The following is a 19,627-nucleotide window of genomic DNA, read 5'->3' on the forward strand; positions in this document are numbered from 1 at the left end:
TCTGTTCAATTCATTTTTAAGTGTCTCACCATAACCTTGATGAGTCATATAATGATCGATTGATTGCTGTCAATTTTACGCCAGATGCTGTCAGTTTAACCAGAGGAAATAATGTATTTTCTTTTATTTTTAAATGGAATTTTTAAATTTCTCTGTTTAATTCCACTGTTAGAAGCTTTGTGTGTGTGTGTGTGTGTGTTAACAATGTGCAAAGTGTGGTAATCAACATTATGCCACAAATGCTGTCTGTTTTAACAGGAGAAATCATTGCATTATAAAATTATAAGCTTTACATTTCTGCTTTTAAATCCTCTAAAACATTGGCCCATTCACTTCCATTGCAAGTCCTTCACCACAACTTTTTTTTATTTTGTTGTGCTAATCAATATTAAGAGTCGTAAAAATTGTCAATTGAGCTTAACTTGTAATGAACTGAGAAAATTAAGCATTATCAAGCAATGTCTGGACAGGCAGAGAGGAGGTCAGTTAAATTTGTCACTTGACAAACCAGCATAAACAAGGTTATAAATAAGCATCTCGGTGTGTGGCGAGGACAAGTGACAGCCTGTGTGTTTATACTGTTGGCTTGCTGAGAATATCTGCTTCTTTTTCACGACACCTTTATCCACAAGAAACACATAACTACTTGTTCTTCGTCACTGCAGTGGGAAAGCTACCGCCTGTCTAAACAAAGACCATAAGAAACAAAACATGAGCACTTTAAGCCATTGAAATATTTAGCAATTCACCATTTAACAACAAAAAGTTTGAATCGGGAAGACTCAATGATGTAGCAATGGTCTAGAATGCGTGTTTTTGAAATGCAATGAATAAGTTACACAATACAACAATCCCCAACCACGAGCACACCATCCAACAGATGCAAAAGCTGTTTCCCAATGGAAACAGTGACAAAAATCAGGCATGTGCAATGAACAAAGCATTTGAGGTTTAAATATAGAACCTTTTATTTCCATTTAGAGTAAATAATGTTGAAAATCTGAAATAAGGCTTACCTACAGAACATTTGTATTTAAATAGTCATAAACACTTTACATGCCCAAATCCAGTGACAATGAAAAAAGTCCTTGGTTTTTGTGTGTTGTTATTCTTTTTTCATATTTTCCCTTGTAAGAAAGAGTTCAAGTATAAAAATTCTCAACAGTGTAAAATAGCCCATCTGATGCATATTTAAAGCAAAAGAAGCACAGCATCCATCCTCGACATTGACAATACATTCTAGTGTATGAAGCAGCATGTCCCTTAGGTTTCGCCAGGTCTTTTTTTTTGTCCTTTTTTTTTAGTAATTTAAACAGTTCTGTATATGACAAATGGAAATAGCATGCCCGAAACAACAGGCCTGCAATAAAATAAATGTCATATGATAGGCATTACACTAGCCGATGTTTAATGTCATGTTCTAAAATTCCAAATTTATCAAGAAAAAAAAAAAAAAAGATTTGTACAGTGCACATACAGAATTGTATCTTAAGTCCTACACCAACATTTTTGGTTGAGTATGTTAATAATACTACAACTGAGCCTACTCAATAACTTATAATAATAATAATAATAATATGCCATGAGATGAATACATTATATCCATACAGTACCGCTTCTAAGTCAGTGTTCTTAGAGCGCAACATAAGTCAACTCAAAATAAATATCTTAAATAGCAGATGTCTTTAAATAGCATTACAAATGTAAGGCACACAAAGAACCCTCGTACTCACGGATTCGGATCCTTTCGCTATAGTGCTGTTCTGTAAAGAGTTGCTCATTGAAATACATAGACCTTATTACGTGTGCTGGTGTTCAGACATATTTCTTAGTGAACATATAAAGACCAGGCCAATAGCGGTTCATTGTATAGGGTAAAAAGCTTGCAGGGAACCCCCCCTCCCTTATCGTGGATCCTTGTCGTGATCCAGATAATGATCCGTCGCTGATATCAGGAGGATGCACAGGTCTGTCCTCAAGCTTCTGGACCCTCTCTAGGAGGATAAGAAAAGTTGACAGACCCAGAGCAGGACAGGGGTCCAGGGATGAAACTGTGACAGCTCAATAAACGAGCACCAGTGATCTTTCCAGAGCAATCTGACTGTGTGTGTGTGTGTGTGTGAGTGAGTGAGTGAGTGAGTGTGTGTCTCAGTGCCTGTTCCTTCCAACACAGCAATTGCTGCCAGATTCTAGTACTAATACTGAGCAATGCCCCGTGCTTTTTTTCCCTATGTAGTCATCTTTGTGTGTGTGTGTTTATGCGTCCTCCCTTGCCCACAGACAGACATTAACACTTAAATTTGTGTGTAACGGTGTACATGTTAGTGTTTTGTAAGCATATAATACAATACATCTCAGTCTTTTTGGGTTTTTTCGAGAATGCCTTCGAATTGTTCGATGCCCATTGTGGGGAGCAAAAGAAAATCTCTCCTGTTCCTGCACTTTGTTTTGTCCCCTGGCGGTCTGTTTGCTTTGCATAGGTCAGGAGTCAGAGAAAGGGGGGACATTCAGCATCAGATAGATAAAAAGGTAGTTCACAACACATAAAACATGCTAACACTGGATCTCGCTCCATTTCACCACAGTTAGGTCTACTATCCCTGATTGGCAGAGTGTGACGTTTCTAATTCGCTGAAAAATGCTCCATTTCCCTGATGAAAAAAAAAAGAAATGCACTTGAGAAGACAGAAAAAAATGAGCCCTCAAAAATGAGCATAAATATAAAGATAAGGGGCCCTAGAATCAAAACAATGTGGGACATTTCCAATTGTCTTTCGGAAAAAGTCGCCTACATTAAATGACAGCATCGGGACTTCAGGTTTCGTCTACAACGCAACTATACCACAGTGATTAGTCGCTGCATACCTCCTTTAGCAATAAATATCCTACTCTAATATTAATTATAGTAATAAAGATAACATGATAATAATGATAATAGTAAAAAGCTAGATTCTGTCCTTTTCTGCGATCTTTTTTTGTTTGTCTGCTTTTGTTTTGTTTTTCTTCAATCACAGCAAGTTGGAAAGCAATGGAGTTCCCATCTCACTAATAATCTCTCTATCAATTACTATCCTCCTCCTGTATGCTCCTCGTCTTCCTCCTCTTGCAATCAACCCACAACCAGCAACTATTTTCGTCACCATCCTCTTCATTATCTAGTAGCAGTTGTTGGGCGTCGATTCCCTGCGCTTCTTCCATCCGTCTCTTTGGTTGCTATTGCATCCGTTCGGCTTGCAGCTGCTGGGGCTGGTATTGACCGAAGGCGGCAGCTGCGGCTGCAGACCCCGGTGCGGCGGTGGCCAGTGGCTGCTGCATGGCATAGCCGTAGCCGGCGGTAGCTACGTAGCCGGCTGCAGCAGGAGAGGCAGCGTATGGGTACTGCTCGTAGGCTGCAGCGGCTGCAGCGGTTGCGGCACTGGCGTACTGTGCGTAGGCTGCACCAGTGTAGTCGATGTAAGGTGAGGACGCGGTGGCAGAGGCCGCCCCTGGCTGGATGTGAGGGATGACCACACTGGGCTGCATGAAGGCCTGCGGGTACACGTAGTGAGTGGGGATCCTGTGAGAGACAAGCATGACAGCATGTTAGCAATGCATTACGGACACATCAAATACAGAACCACAACCACAGCGCGGCCAAGCACCCCATTTCCACAATTCAGTAACACCAAGGAAATGCCTGCTAGTGATTATTAGATATATAAGGTTGCCAAAATAGACATTTCTCTGTACAATTGTAATTTCCGTGCCATTAGTGGTACCAAATAATTACTGTCATCAGACAGGTTTTTCCCAAATTTATCCACGAGTCATTGGTTAAGCAAGTGGATCTACCTATACACATCTATGGCTGCTAAATTGAGTTCGTCAAGACACTTCAGAGCAATGCTTTGATAGCCATGCTTACATTTTTGTGATACAAAAAAAAAAAAACTTAAATTAATTTAAAACCACACAAAAATATTTGATAGTTAGAAAGCCAAGTTCAATCCAACTGAACATTATTCCCATCAGCTATTGGTCAGATACCCCTCCCACAAGCTCATGCCACTAGTTGAGCCACTGTTGCTAGGTCAGGCTGGTCGGGATTCTCGAACAAAGAGAGCAATGTTTTGATAGCCCCTCATTGTTTACACTTTACAACATACAATTGTCTTTAAGTTTCTGTACTCTAACTTGGGACTGGAGAAAATAGTTTAACATCCTTTTAAAACTTAAAATGCCAAGTAAACGGATCATCTGTGTGAATCATCGGTGTTAAAAGTCACATGCGTTCAACACTCCTGTGTCCATCCTATGAAATAGGGGAAGGCAGGACCCAGGAGAGGCAAAGAGGAGATGAGGGGAGCATTGTGAATATGTCAGGGATACTTTGACAGCTGGACAGTTTTCAAAAAGGGACGTTGCTGGCTGTTTCCCCCTCCGCACTTAGACAATGAGCCTCAGGCTGGACAGCACACACACAGAGGGGAGTTTTGATTAAATAAGCAATCAGGAACAATGAGCCCATTCTGCCTTTCATTACGTACCCCGTTGTACTTTCAGAGCGCTTCTCACATTTACGGGCGAGAACTTTTAAAATTAGTTCAGGGATGACAGAATGCACTGAAATGCCTGATGCACCAAATATGATTTAATAAGGCATTACAACTATATTGTAAAAGACAGTGACATCTGTGAGAATTTAAGGCTGGAGATTCTCATGAAAAACTGAACTGAGTTAAAGAAACAGGGATCTGTGGCTGTTGGGAAGCAACATCTACTCTGACCTGCACAAATAGAATAGGAATTTCCACAATGAGGCTTATTAGATAAGATGGTGTTTATGACTAGAATTTGAGTTTGTTAAGATGGTTTGAAAAAGTGAGAGAATGGTTCTATCATGGCAACCCTATTTGTAGCACACCATTAAAACAATCAAAACTCAACCCCTGACCACCCCCAAAATCAAACTCCAAAACCTCTGCCCCAAAATCAAAGAAAATAAGCATACCACAGGCGTCAAGAAAAAAAAGGGGGGCAACAGTATGTATTACCAACATCAACTCAAAACACACAACCACTCACATAATGCCATAAATGATAGGAATGAAACAAAACCTTCCTTTTTCTCACTCAGGTCAAAGGGCAAAGATGCTCCTAAATCTTTCATAGATGCCTTGCCAGCCTGAGGTGACAGCAGGGATTGTGTTAATATAGACTACCATAAGATTCAAACACAGTGAAAATACACTCAGCTTTTAAACATTGAGAAGATCACATTCAACCTGCACAGGCACCACAACAAAAACATCACCAGACACAGGTGACTATTCATTCATTTAAATAAAATGCTTCACTCATTTAAAACAAGGTTCACATTGTGAACAGACATCTCACAGACATTCATTCTGTGATTTACATATGGATCAGTGTGAAAATTATTGGTAAGCAACTTAAAAATGATCAATTAAGGGACAATATTTGCCCTGGATCTTATGAGCATTTATTTTTACTTTTATGGGGGCACAGTTTCAATGTAATATATTAATGAATTAATATTTAACATTAGTAATTAAAGTCATTAGATATAAGAGAATGTTACCAATCAAATAAATTTTAAGAATGCACCAAAATATGTCTACAAAATATAGTTTACCCACACAAAAGTCACAATGGGTAGTTGTTAGGCAATTGCTATGCGGTTTTGCTAAAGTACTGTGGCTGGTCACGAAGATGTTTTTGACTTGAATAAAGAATAGCTTAAGCAGTAAAGTTAGAGCAAACAAATAAATGCAATAAACCTTCTAGTACTTAATAGATATAGCCAAGAACATCTTTAAAAAAAATATTAAGTTAAATGTAATACTCTTGCTCAGGGCATGTCTATCACAACATGGTCTAATTTTAGGTTGGTCTGTTAGTTGTTAGTACACTGGGGTCCATACTACCGAACATGCTGTCTAAAAGCAGTACCAAGTTACAGATAAATGACAGAAACCTTGCACAACCATTTTGAGTGAAATAAAATGCAGCTGACTCAAGACCACAGTCAATGCAGCTCTTTATGTGTGAGTGACTGCTTCCTAGGTCATTCCAAACTAGTGTCGTTTTCTAAATGCAAGAAGATTTTGCCTTCTACATCTTTATCTGTTTGTCTTGTGAGCCCTTATGAAAATTAAAAACGCATCTAATGTCTATGAGCCCAAATAATCAATGATTTATACAAATAACCTACTCCCATTGAAAACTACCTATCAGTTTCTTTCAAATAGAGATTAAAATAACTTGTTACTGTGCCATTCAACAGTGCACATAAATTTACCCATCTAGATCCCTGCAGGCCAGGAACCTTGAGGTTTGTGTCTAAATAAAGGTCAACTTCAGACAAGAGTTTCACAGATCTAGAAGACACCTGTTGTCATCTGTGAAGATCTCAACTGTGCAGCTAAGATCGGGGAGAAGAGAATTATAATTAAATTTAATTTAATTAAATGTACGTATTTAGCAGACGCTTTTATCCAAAGCGACTTACAGTGCATTCAGGCAATACATTTTTACATATCATGCGTTCCCGGAGAATCGAACCCCCAACATTGCGCTTGATAACGCAGTGCTCTACCAATTGAGCTACAGGAACACTAAAGTTACATATTCTACTCAATTTGGACCAATTTGCCTGCATTATCTGGTTAGGCTGTTTTTACACACTATGTGTGATAATGGCCTATTTACCGCTGAGCTCATGAGAACCTCTACAAAAAAAGTTGCAGAACAGGCATGACTTAGCAAATTTTAAACCTGTCCCGTATATTACACAGTTCCAATTTGACTACCAACACTGTTTGGCACCTGAGCAACCTTTTCCAACCACTTCTAGGTCAAAGAATGATGCCACTGTTCATTTGACACACAGCTTCCTGAAACTATCAAAAAATGCACTGGTGCTAGACAGGAGGTGCCATCTCAGCGGCAATGTGGCACATGTTGGGCCTTGTTGAGTTTATCTTGAAGCTAAATGTCAGGAGCGGCCCAACCCCCCAAGCCGAGAACAAGTTTGTGACAGTGACCGGAGCCAGAGAGATAGATAGAGGGAGAAAGAGAAAGACAGAGTGTTAAAGAGCGAGAGAAAGCTTCATGCGACTGCAGTGTCAGCACTATAGCCTTTGTGCAGGACAATGGTGAAGCTTGTTTTCCTTAACGCCGTACGGGGACATGTGACGAAGGCTCGCTCAGGGGGCTGTGGCATCCAGACATTTGTTTGTCACAGCAGAGGGCTCACAACACTGCAAACACATGCATGCATGTCACAAACAGACACACGCTCACCCACACACATACGCACACAATGTGGATTCCTCCACAGATTAAACTATGAGACTGAACACCTGCCAGTTTTTTAATATGCCTGCTGATCTAACAGTAAATTGTCAAGTTGCCTCTAAACTGTTATTTCTTTGTCTTTCTGTCTTTGGCATGATAATGTTCAAAAGTTGAGGGTTGGTAAAATTAATAAGAAAGTAATACCTTTTTCAGCAGGGATGCATTAAATCAAAAAAAGTACTTTTATAATGTCGCAAAAGATTTTGATTTCAAATATATGTTTTTTTTTGTTCGTTTTTTTGGTACTTTCAACTTAAAGAATGCTAAAAACATATATATTATTGTTTTTACAAAAATACTAAGCAGCACAACTATTTTCAACATTAATAATAATAAGAAATGTTTCCTAAGCGGCTAATCAGCATATTACAATGATTTCTGAAGGATCGTGTGACTCTGAAGAGTGGAGTAATAGATGCTGAAAATTCAAATAATTAAATAAATATAATAAAAAGAAAACAGTTAGTTAAAATAATAAATACAGTAACATTTTTAGCACTATAAAAACATGACAAAACTGACTTGTACTCTATACTTCAAATCTTCAGAACCTATTCAATAATTCTGTGTGAGAAACAGACCAGAATTTAAGTTATACACCAAAAAGACACAAAAGATCCCATTTGAAGACATGCTGTTTTCAATCTCTTTTTGCATTTTGCTGAATAAAAAAAATACACAGGAACAATAAGAGGCTGAGTAAATTAGTATATTTTAAATTTCTTGTTTGGGTAAACTACCCCTTTATACTTTTTGGTTGGTTTCGTTTTAATACAGAAATGGTCAACAAGGGATTTACAAGGAGATCATCACTGAAAGAGAAACGGCAGGACTCTAGAGACTCTGGATCCACTGCAGGATGCCTTATAGGGCTAGAGTAAAGAGACGACAGAGGAGAGATAGAGAGAGAGAGCTGGAGAGGGAGGAGAAATGAACAGACACAATGGAGATGGGAGAGGACGGTAAATGGTGAGCATGTGTCAGTCTCTGTGTTGTGAGTGTGACAGGACTCCCAATCAGTGAGCAAAATAAAACCGCAACGTGCATGTTTGCAGACGGGCTGTTGGTTGGCGTGAAGAGGGATCAACAACGGCACACAAAACAAAATGGCACTCACTCCAATAACAAGACACCAGAAAACACAAAAAAAGTGAATAGAAATAAAAATAAATGAGCAAAAACACAAGCTCCAGCAATAAAAATGTGAAGAAAAAATAAAAAATATTCACACTTTGCTCCGTGGCAAAGTTATCACTCCTCCACAAAACGGAAATTCAGCAGCCCAAAACCAGCCTTTTTTCCATTAAATTAAAAAAAGCACACAGTTAAGCTATCAACACCACTTCATAACGGTAAAAAGACACACACATAGCTCTATGTACTATTAAAAGTGAAAGTCCAAACCAAAATAAAACCAACATACATGCATCGGTAATCACCATTTTCAAGCTTGTTTGTGTGTGTTTGAGTCTACAGGTACTGTAGCTACAGATCTGCACAAAGCTCTCAGAGCTATTCCTCAAACCACCAGTTATCTTAACCCAAATCGAGCCTGTCGGACCAGAGAAAGATAGACAACATTGAGTCAGGCTATAGTTTCCAGTGTAAAATATCTTCTTACTCACTTACACACACACATATGCACACTCTCAACATCAATCTAATCATATCAAAGTATTAAATAAGCTTCAGCAATTATGAATAAGCATTGAACATCATGTCTTCCCTATTATCAATGTATAAAAATACATTTGTTCATGATGCCTCTGTGAGTTCATAATCTGGTCCTAAAACTGGTTTGATGTTTAAAACTACCACTGAAAATATACTTTATATATTTTTGCTCTTACTCACCCATATGGTCTTTGGATGAAAGCAGGGTGAATCTGAGGGACACCGAAGGTAAAACCTGCACACAATAATTAAATAGCAAATTAACCATTTTTGCATATTACTAATGTTACAGTCCCAACCTAAGCTGCTAAAGATGTCTGTAGATGAAGTTAAACATTGGTGGAACTACTGTTTTGTCGAGGTTTGCCAAGTTAGTGGGACTGTATACATGAAGTACAATAGCTTACAGTTAATCACATCATTACATCTCTAATCTCCTTTACAGTGACTGTTTACCATTAATTAAGACCTGAAATCCTTAGGTAAACATCAGCGCATGTACAAACAAAAACTACAGAACTCAAAAATGCCAATGCTTTTGTTGGAACATAAATGTATCTTCGCTTTGTCAGTCAAAGCTTCTAGGGTTTATTGGGAGTCATTGTGTCAATAAAAGAGCGATGCAGTTGGTAACCAATGGCATCTTCTCATGAATATTATCTTTATGTCTTTGCTCTTTATAACAACGCATAGTAGCCTCACCTGGCTGCATCACCCGTGGCTTGGCTCCGAGATAAGCCAGGTTAACGTTGGCTTTCCTGCCGTCGATGATGGGGTTGGGGTCCTTACAGGCTCTGTCTGCAGCAGAACGGTCTGCCATAGTCACCTAGTTTGAGACAGAACAAACAGAGAAGAGTGGTGCATGAGAGATACACATTAAACCAACAAATGATCTAACAACTAAAGGGGTATGCTAATTACGGTAACATAAATACAAAAATAAGCTTCCATGGCCGTATTTGGAACTGAATAGCCAGAGATAGCCATTGCAGACTTCACTTAATTCGTTTAAATAAACACCTTGTGACCTCTGCCCCAAATGAGGCTTTAAACACAAGATGGTTTGTGTTATTTGGTGTTTATTTATTTTTTAAGATGTCTGGCTAACAAAATCATTAAAGACAGAGGTCACTCAAGTCTTTCTATGCCTTATTTTGGATATCCTTGTGAAGCAGGCAACAGGTTTATTGTGAAATCCACTAGGGTCCCTTAACTTCTGCTGTGTGGATTGTCAAAACATTACAAGTTGGCTTGTTTACTCAGTCGCTGAGGAACTCTTATCAGGGTGCTTCTAGTCAAACTCGACAGCTGAGCCAACAAGGGCCTGTTTTAGACTTGTGCAATTTGTTCAGTCAGGAATTATTAATATTCTGACTATTAACAAGCAGCTTGAATATATACTTTGTATAGTTTAGATTTAAAGAGGCTGCCGCCGTTTACTCAAAAATGATGGCGCTCCAAACTTATATGACTTTCTCAGGATGTAAAGGAGATTTTAGGGGAAATTACAGGTTGGGTCACAATTAACATTCATTATACCTTTTTCGGTTTCGTTTATTTATTTATTTATTTTTTAAATAAAATGAACGTGAATGGGGTCTGGGTTATTCAAGTTTCGTGTTCGCCACAACACGAGGGTAAGTAAACGAGTGGGATGAACTGTCCCTTTTACAACACAGGTTTCAATATAAGTCTGTAAAATAAATGCATGCAGGTAGAATAAAACATTTTTAAAAGTTTACCATTTTTAGCAGCCTTTTACTAAAGAAATACAAGTATTTGAGAAAGCACGCGCGTTCCGCAAAAACTTAGTGTGTTTGATTATAAAACACTGAGTTGTCATTTAAATGTGTTGTCACGCAAAGTTAACGTTTGACAGTCATGGTGGGAATACTTACAAATCCATAACCCCTGGACTTTCCAGTCTGTCTGTCGGTAATCACCACTGCTTCTTCTATTTCGCCAAACACTTCAAAATACTTCCTTAGACTGGAATCCGTCGTATGATACGGAAGACCACCGACAAATATCTTGGTATAAGTGGTGTCCTTTTGGGTGGTATGCATCCTCACAAAAATGCTCGTAAAAATGCTCGTGCAAAAATAAAAAAGGGGAAAGACGGTAGTGCAATTTAGGACTGATAATGACCGTACCAATCCTTTAATATTCCGTTAAAATATTCACTAGAAGTTACAAAAAGCGATTGCTGAGAAATTATAAAACGCACGCACGCAGATGGGTTTGATGTCAGAGGTAGATTAATGTGGTAAGTAATGTGGAGCGGATTGAGCCAAGGATCATCAGGTGGGTCGAACTCCTCTTCCAAACTGACGTGACTTCTTAAAAGTGCGTGTTACCCATTCCTAAAAGCACCCGGTTAAACCACACCCAGATCACTTTGAGGGAGGTACGAGCACGCTTGACCCCACGCCCACTACACGCGCTTGGACAACAGCTGGACGTCGCACAACGGGCATCTGTGTGCCTTTGTTCAAGAACTGTAGACATTTCATACAGTTGTTGTTTCAGTAAATGCATGTAAATGTTTGTGCGACAGGAAAATACACCAAACGTCATGCTTTTCTAACAGTAACCTTGCTTTAAAAACTAAATTAAATCAACCATATGGTTTTAGGTTTAAATGGGTCACCCAGCCTTGCCAAGCTTTGACAGCAAGTTGTTCTCCCAACCAAACCAGCTGAAAAATGCCCTAAAACTCTATAAGACCACCTGAATACTGTCTGTAAACCCCATGAAACCAGCCTACAGACCAGATTGGAAGACAAGCAAACGTGCTCGGTTAAACCAGACTATGCTTGTTTGAGCTGTTTTTCCCCAACAGGAAACATCGGCAGGAAACATTGGCAGTTTCGAGATCTAACAAAAATATGGCTTCAGGCAAAAGCTAAGCATGACAGTGCCAGATCTGTTACAAATAGCCTATACTTAATTGCTAAATTCAAAAAGGCAATGGCTATAATGGCTGACACAAATTGGGTTAACACTGCACTCCATATGACCCAGTGCATAAGAAAATAACAAAAGAATGACTTACAAAAAATTGTAAACAATGAAACCACTCATAATTATATATATATATATATATATATATATATATATATATATATATATATATATAGTACAGACCAAAAGTTTGGACACACCTTCTCATTCAAGAAGTTTTCTTTATTTTCATGACTATGAAAATTGTAGTCACACTGAAGGCATCAAGGGCTATTTGACCAAGAAGGAGAGTGATGGAGTGCTGCGCCAGATGACCTGGCCTCCACAGTCACCGGACCTGAACCCAATCGAGATGGTTTAGGGGTGAGCTGGACCGCAGACTGAAGGCAAAAGGGCCAACAAGTGCTAAGCATCTCTCTGGGAACTCCTTCAAGACTGTTGGAAGACCATTTCAGGTGACTACCTCTTGAAGCTCATCAAGAGAATGCCAAGAGTGTGCAAAGCAGTAATCAAAGCAAAAGGTGGCTACTTTGAAGAACCTAGAATATGACATATTTTCAGTTGTTTCACACTTTTTTGTTATGTATATAATTCCATATATAATTCCACATGTGTTAATTCATAGTTTTGATGCCTTCAATGTGAATCTACAATTTTCATAGTCATGAAAATAAAGAAAACTCTTTGAATGAGAAGGTGTGTCCAAACCTTTGGTCTGTACTGTGTGTATATTAAATGTTGTATGTATGTAAAATATATGAATGTACTTAGGATTTAAAATTTATTTTGTAAAAATGTATTTTGACTCCTTCAGGGCATAGTGTTGCTGACACTCACCCAGTGCCAGCATGATATGAATATAGCATTTTAACTTGCTAACATATAGCTTTTTATGTCAAAATGGCAAATAGAATATATGGCTAAATCGAAAAAAATCAGTACGGCCTATAGAATTTAATGAGATTTCATCAATTTAGAGCAAAGTATTTAAAATGTTGCAAAATGTTGCTAACAAAAACAAAATGTTTCCAACACACACCTTTCACACTTGGTCTATAATAATAGACATGGCTATCTGTAGATAAGCACAGAAGCAAACCCAGCATATCTTATCAGGCTGATCTTGTCCGTTAGGACAACTTGGCAGGTGGTGGGTAAGAGAGGTAAAAGAATTCTTCATGTGAGGAACATACACAGATATGCTGGAGAATGGACGCGTTTCAAATGCTGTTTCATTGAAACTCAAAACTGAGCGAGCGTCTGGGCATGTTTCCTGCATCCCTCAATGAGTATTTTCAGCATTGTGTTGTCAACACCTTTCATTTCTCTTCACACTTTTTTGTGCATTTTTATATGTATAAAAATGTAATATTGTATTTTGTTATATTTTTCTATTTTGTGTTCAGTCACCATATGATTAAACATTTCACTATCTAACTTTTTAGCTTATTTGTAATATGAATTGGTAGAAATATGCATAAGTCTCTACCTCATACTTCAGGACACCACTGCTATTTATTGCAACATCAAATTATAATCAGTTAATAATTCATTAAAAGTATAGTATTGCATTCTAATGTTTCTTTGATATAGCCTATGTGAAAAGCTCATCTTTACAACAATTACAACTGCTAATGTCAGACCATCCCAATCTCCTTTAGGACAAAAAGAACAGACGATTTTCCAGGTCTCCATATAATTGGGAGGAACGTGATATATCACCAGGTAAATTATTAAACAGCCTTCTCATTTAGACCATACAACTTCCAAAGCACTCGGGTGATGGAGTTTTTGTGGAAGCTTGCAACCCGAGAACGAGCCTATGTGGTGTGACCTGCCAAGCCATGTGGAGATCCTGACGCCCGTGGATGGATAATTGAGGCTTTATATAAAATAATGTCAGGTAGGAACTCAATCGAGATCATCCATGAATCAACTAATTTATTTATGCCGGGCCACACACTCATTAAGCTGCGAGTGGAGGCACAGTGAGGGAGATGGCTTTGTGTTTCAGCACAGTTACAAAAGGAGGCCTATCTTCTTTCAGGAGCTGTCTACATTTACCTACAAGACATTGACTCAATGTTTTTTTTTATATATGTTATGGGCGCCCATTGCATAACTTAATTGGCAATCAGTTTCATAAACTTTCCAATGAAATAAATAGTCTTGAGTTCAATTGACAAAGCTCAACTGACAGCCTTTGTGAGATAATGAAGATTACCACCAGAAAATGTTTGACTAATCCCTTTTTTTGTCTTTGAAATAAAAATCAATAATCAAATGTATTTACAATAGAAGTCAATAGACTAGATTTGAAGGATTTGAAAGCAGAAATGTGAAGCTCATAATTTAATAAAACAACTTACATTAATTTTTATGTTAAAACTTTGAACTGTAAAGTAGGGATTGTCAATTTTACAGTAGTTTTTATTAGTTTTCCATTATTTTAATAGTTTTTGTTCTTTTCAAATATGTCTAAAGTAAATAGGCTATTATTAATATTTATTTCAGTTTTCGTTTAGTCACTTTAGTACATTAATATTGCCTTGGAAACTAGCTGAAATAAAACAAGTTTAAGTTTTTCAATTTTATTTCAGTTAACATTTATTTTAAGTAATCAAAAGGTTTTTAATAGTTCAGGTTACTATAATAACCCTGATTAACACACACATTATTTACGTCTTGTGGTTATACAATTGAAACATTAACATTTATGGATTCACTTCCTTTTTTTATTTTTATTTTTTACACCAAAAGTATTGTTGATTGAGTTGAACTATAACCCAAAATATTCAATAAAGTTAATGGATATAACCAGTCTTGTTAGTTCTTCTCCCTTTTAAAGTCGGGCTTACTGCAAGAGAATGGTTTATAATAGACCTAATGATCTTTTTGTAGAGCAAACTCAAAGAATGAGAGATTTTGGAGAGCCCTCAACACAATCCACCCGTCAAACACAGTCACTCACTCATACAAACACACGTTTACAGCCTTCAGAGGTCACTGGTTCTAGCGAACAGCTGATCAGCTTTGAAATACAAGTCATTAAAGGTTAGGGTTGAAAACACTTTAACTGTATGCTTTGTTTATTTGGATAAAGTCAGGTGAAATATAGTTGTGCGGTACATATGTTTTAATGTTTGAGTCTAATTTCATATGGTATCATAAAAGCCTGCATGACAAGAGCCAACTTGAATGGTGAGGCAGTACTGCTTTGATAGAGGGGCATTTTCAAATGTAACAGGTGGGACCTGTCAGAATGTCAGTGCAGACAGACAAATCACTGGCAGCTGTAACAGCTCGCTCACACACACACACACACACACACACACACACACACACACACACACACACACACACACACACACACACTTGATGACAACACGTTTTTTAAAGCTATCTACTTTTATATAATTAGCTAATTGCAAGAGGGCTATTTACTTAGTATAGTCAGATCATCATAATTACAAAGAGACATTCTAACATTCAGGAAAAACACCAGAGAGCCATCTCGGATTTCCACCGTCCCCAAGACAAAACAATTCTCGGTTTCAGCCTAACTTCATTAAGTAGCTCCACCTTGTGGACAGCCACTTCCCTTTAGTTGAAGGTAGTGGTTACACAGATTATTGTAATAATTGATTGCATATAAAGTAGTTTATATGATAAACTGTACATAAAAGTTTGGGATTAATAAGAAATTAATACTTCTATTTTGCATGGATGCATTAAATTGATTAAAAATTACACTGTATAGATATTTCAGTCTATTTCAAGTAAACGATGTTCTCTTGAAATCTATTTGTCTTAAAATCCTAGTGAAAATGTATCATGACTACTACAAATAGATTAAGCAGAACAACTGTTCTTTTTAGAAGTCAACCTGGATAAGAAAAGGAAATGTTACTTCAGCAAATAACAGTAATAATAATTCAGCATATTAGAATGGCTTTTGAAGGGTTATGTGACACTGAAGATTTGAGTAATGGCTGCCAAAAATTCAGTTTTGTCATCACAGAAATAAATTACACTTTAAAATATGAAAGGATAAGACAGAAAACAGTTCTTTAAAATGATTATTTCTAATGATTTGTTTACAATATTTTACTGTATTTTTGAATATATTTGAAATCTTGGAACTTTTGAGAAAGAATAATGTTCTTAAAATTCAAGACTTATGAGCCGTATTGAAAGAAATATCTTATTGGCAACTTGCATATATTAAATATCATGCTGAATTGTTAACCCTTCTAGTTATTGCACTGCTACCTACATAATTACTGCAACAAACTGTTTACACTTATTAGGCACATATTTCCATGATAATGTAAAACCCAAAGTCAGAATTTGATCTCAGCCATACCATATAATAAAGTGAATAATGTGTAAAGTGCATGTGCAACTCTAAGCATACACATTTGGAAATATTGCTTCTGTATTTAGTTTCATTCTGAAACACACACAAGCAGCAGGTCTAAAATCCCTCATCTGGGTCTTCAGTCTGCTGGAAGGTGGAGTCATTTTCCAGTTCTGGGGAATCATTAAGTCTTTGGTCCTCAGAGTCTCCATTGACTGGCTCCATTGACTGTAGCAGTTTGGTTCTGGTTGGGACAGGAAGCTGTTCGGAATGGAGCAGTTCCAAGGGGTCGAGTTCCCCATCTGCAGTCACTGGGGCAGCGACACTTGGCCGTGCTGATTTAATCCTCAACCTGCGCTTCAGGTCTTCCTCCTTCTCCTAAAACAGATGTTTTAACCATATTTCATAATGTTGCAACACATACTAATGCTAATACAATCTAACTGCACAAAAAAGTGCAAAAAAAACCCCTCCAAGATCAAATACATAACTGAATTTTAGCTAAGAGATTTTAAATACATTAAAACTGAATGAATGATAAATGTCATTTGGTTCTGCTTCACCTTTCTCCTCTCCTCCACTTGTCTCATCTTCATCTCAATGTCTTCCTTTCTGGTGACTTCTTGTTCTTTGCGAATTTTCAGTGATTCTAGCCGAGCAGGAGGTCTTCTCTTTGGCTTTTCAGCATCATCCATCTAACAGACATTATAAATGTTTGTCCCGGAGGAACAGAAATGATTTACTGGCTGAGGCTGTGAGGAATAGACCTGCAGTCTATACAAAGGATACACGGCATGAATATCCTAGATCATGTAATTTTCTTTTTCTTTTTCAGAAAGACAGTTTAACAGCTGAACAATCAGTATGTTGATAAATGACAGCACAATCCATTGAAAGCACTGTACGGCCTCATTTTCATTCCTGTCAAAAATTAAATATGGTGCTTTTTTATTAAGTTATTTTTATTGAGTTGAACATATAGAAAAAAACAATAAATTCTCAATTTTTGATGCATTGTGAACTATATCTGTTTTTTTTTTTTATTATTATTATTTTTTTTTAGGTTGAATTGAAATCAAATACTGCCCTTAATAATTCTGATCGTGATGTCTACTTCATAAATATTGAGAAAAGTATGGAAAAACATGTTTCTGATCACTCAAACCATATATAGAAATGAAGGCGCCCTTTACTGGTTATTAATGGGGTTTGATGGTCATCTAGTGGAAAAGCTTGGTACTAAAACCAAAATAAATCTCACTGAAAGTTAATTTTTTGAGATATCAACCTCAAATTTGGAACATAACTTTTTGATTTTCTAGCAGCTTTAGAGTAAAACATGTTTTGTAAAATATATATTTTCTAAAAAATATAAATATTTAAATTACTACATTTTATATTTTCACAAACTTCAACTTCCATAACTTTTTTTGTAATATAATATATTGTTATTTGTTCACTTTTAAAACTTAAGTCTGTGGTCCAAAGCATTCCAAATTTATAACAGTTTAAGTTGGAATTGTCATTTTCATGTCATTTATGCTCAAAAAGTGGAACCGACAGTTAACAGGTTAACATTGACAACAGCCCTCACCATGATGTTGTAGGCTTCCCCACTTCCTCCATGTCTTGGTTGAGCTGGAATGATTCCCTGAACAAGCAGCTGCTCCAGGATCTCACTGGACTCGGGCCTCTCTTCACTTTGCTGGGCCAGTCCAGGGCTCTGGGCTAGATTTCACATGATGTGTAGGTCAAAATAATGAATATATTAAGATCATTTCCTACATTTTAAATTCTCATTCCATTCCAGCTTTCCTACGTCACTAAAAGGCCTCAAGGTTAGCCAGCAGTTTTAGCTCCTTTAAAATGAAATAACATCAAGTTGTCTTACCTTGTAAAGGTGGCAGCATTCTAGGTACAGATCCAGGCAGAACTGTAGGCTCTGCTGCATCCAGACTGACCCCGCTATCTGTGGTCATCTTGGAAACGGCAGAGTCACCGCGAGAGCCTCCCTGCACAACAAACTCCAAAATAAAGCAAAGGAAGTCATATATAAATCTGCATATAACAAAACACTGACAGCCTAAATTGTTTGCTAGTCTTGTAAGGTCTGTTGGCTGGTTTTGAGGGATTTGAGACCAGTTAACATCTGCTACGACCAGCCACGCAGCTTTGGTTGGTTTAAGCATTTCATTTTTCTTAATTATTAATCTAATATAGACTATTAAATATCACAGTTGTGAGAACAACAGATCTCTTCATCGGTTTCCTCATATGTTTCAACATAGCCTACTATAACCACTAACGTTACCAAGTTGCTAATAATCCGATTTTATTCATTAATATTTGAAATCATCATTAATCGAATAACACAAAGATTACATCTTACCTCATCTCCGTTCGGACTTCTCGGTTTTACGGGTTCGACCACCGTGATTTTGGAGCTCCCACATCCCATGTTTATCGCTCAGGACAGCGCGAGCTTTCAATGCGGCTCCGAAACTATTTGATCTGTGTGAAGTTCTTAAACACTGTCGCATTCCAACACATGATCCACGATCTCGCGACCATCGTCGTCATGGACTCTCCGCGTTGCTATGATTCGTTGCTACAATAAATCTGACCCCGTTCCAGGGGTCACGTAACCTGTTATGTTGCCTTGGCTCTGCTTATCAAAAAAAAACTCGGGTTTATACGGGTAATTGATTATTAGTACAAAAGTGGCATCAACAGTTAATTTTTCAGATAATTATTAGTCACTAGATTATTTTATTAGAATAAAAAAATAGCACAGATAAATATCTTAAACCAAATATAGATTTTTCTTACTATTGGCAAACCAACTTTTTATTTTATTTATTTATTATTAGTTTTACTTTATTATTGACAAAATTGTTATGAATGGGACAAACGTGAAACAATCAAAATCTGTCTGTATAAAAGTAGCAAAATGTATGGTTTCTGTGTGGTTAAATGTTTCCAACACAGCGATTTATATATATATATATATATATTATTATTATTATTATTATTATTTATTTATTTTGTTTACATATGAAGCCTAATAATTTTCCCTGTGGTCAGTTTTTTAGGCAGCCTGGGAATCAGTTATTCCACTATTACACAGATATTTTCTCATTATATTGCTAGGCCTTCACATGGTCTTGGACTGTAAAGTTGCAACTGTAAAGCTACTATAAAGATGGTAACCACCAAATCACACTTGTAGAGCCTCATCCTGAGTGCTTGTAGCTATTCTTTAAGCGTGCA

At 37.2% G+C, this 19,627-nt stretch overlaps 2 protein-coding genes across 3 annotated transcripts; both read right to left on the reverse strand.

The window, feature by feature from the left end:
• Positions 1 to 943: 943 nt before the first annotated feature.
• Positions 944 to 11,380, reverse strand: rbm24a (RNA binding motif protein 24a). Its single transcript, XM_059556231.1, has 4 exons — positions 10,932 to 11,380; positions 9,736 to 9,859; positions 9,214 to 9,268; positions 944 to 3,556 (listed from the first exon to the last, which is right to left on the reverse strand). Exons 1-4 carry the CDS (start codon positions 11,097 to 11,099, stop codon positions 3,214 to 3,216), a joined length of 690 nt encoding a protein of 229 aa, XP_059412214.1. The 5' UTR covers positions 11,100 to 11,380; the 3' UTR covers positions 944 to 3,213.
• Positions 11,381 to 15,378: 3,998 nt separating this feature from the next.
• Positions 15,379 to 18,984, reverse strand: stmnd1 (stathmin domain containing 1). 2 transcript variants are annotated; one of them, XM_059555275.1, is made up of 6 exons: positions 18,747 to 18,984; positions 18,249 to 18,369; positions 17,952 to 18,085; positions 16,921 to 17,052; positions 15,840 to 16,735; positions 15,379 to 15,806 (listed from the first exon to the last, which is right to left on the reverse strand). In XM_059555275.1, exons 1-5 carry the CDS (start codon positions 18,813 to 18,815, stop codon positions 16,475 to 16,477), a joined length of 717 nt encoding a protein of 238 aa, XP_059411258.1. In that variant the 5' UTR covers positions 18,816 to 18,984; the 3' UTR covers positions 15,379 to 15,806; positions 15,840 to 16,474. The 2 variants fall into 2 exon arrangements, with proteins under 2 accessions (XP_059411258.1, XP_059411257.1); XM_059555274.1 differs by having other exon boundaries at positions 15,382 to 15,806; positions 18,249 to 18,381; positions 18,747 to 18,981.
• Positions 18,985 to 19,627: the final 643 nt, after the last annotated feature.

This window comes from Carassius carassius, chromosome 8 (genome assembly GCF_963082965.1).
Source record: "Carassius carassius chromosome 8, fCarCar2.1, whole genome shotgun sequence".
In the NCBI taxonomy this organism is placed as follows: domain Eukaryota; kingdom Metazoa; phylum Chordata; class Actinopteri; order Cypriniformes; family Cyprinidae; genus Carassius; species Carassius carassius.

Coding starts and splice junctions, on each gene's coding strand:
- rbm24a (XM_059556231.1), bottom strand. CDS start 11,099: ATGCATACCACCCAAAAGGACACCACTTATACCAAGATATTTGTCGGT. Junction 9,269..9,735: donor GCCACGGGTGATGCAGCCAG/GTGAGGCTACTA, acceptor TATTGTGTGCAG/GTTTTACCTTCGGTGTCCCT. Junction 3,557..9,213: donor TTCATCCAAAGACCATATGG/GTGAGTAAGAGC, acceptor TGTCTCTCACAG/GATCCCCACTCACTACGTGT.
- stmnd1 (XM_059555274.1), bottom strand. CDS start 18,815: ATGGGATGTGGGAGCTCCAAAATCACGGTGGTCGAACCCGTAAAACCG. Junction 18,382..18,746: donor GAAGTCCGAACGGAGATGAG/GTAAGATGTAAT, acceptor TTTATTTTGGAG/TTTGTTGTGCAGGGAGGCTC. Junction 16,736..16,920: donor AAGTGGAGGAGAGGAGAAAG/GTGAAGCAGAAC, acceptor CATCTGTTTTAG/GAGAAGGAGGAAGACCTGAA.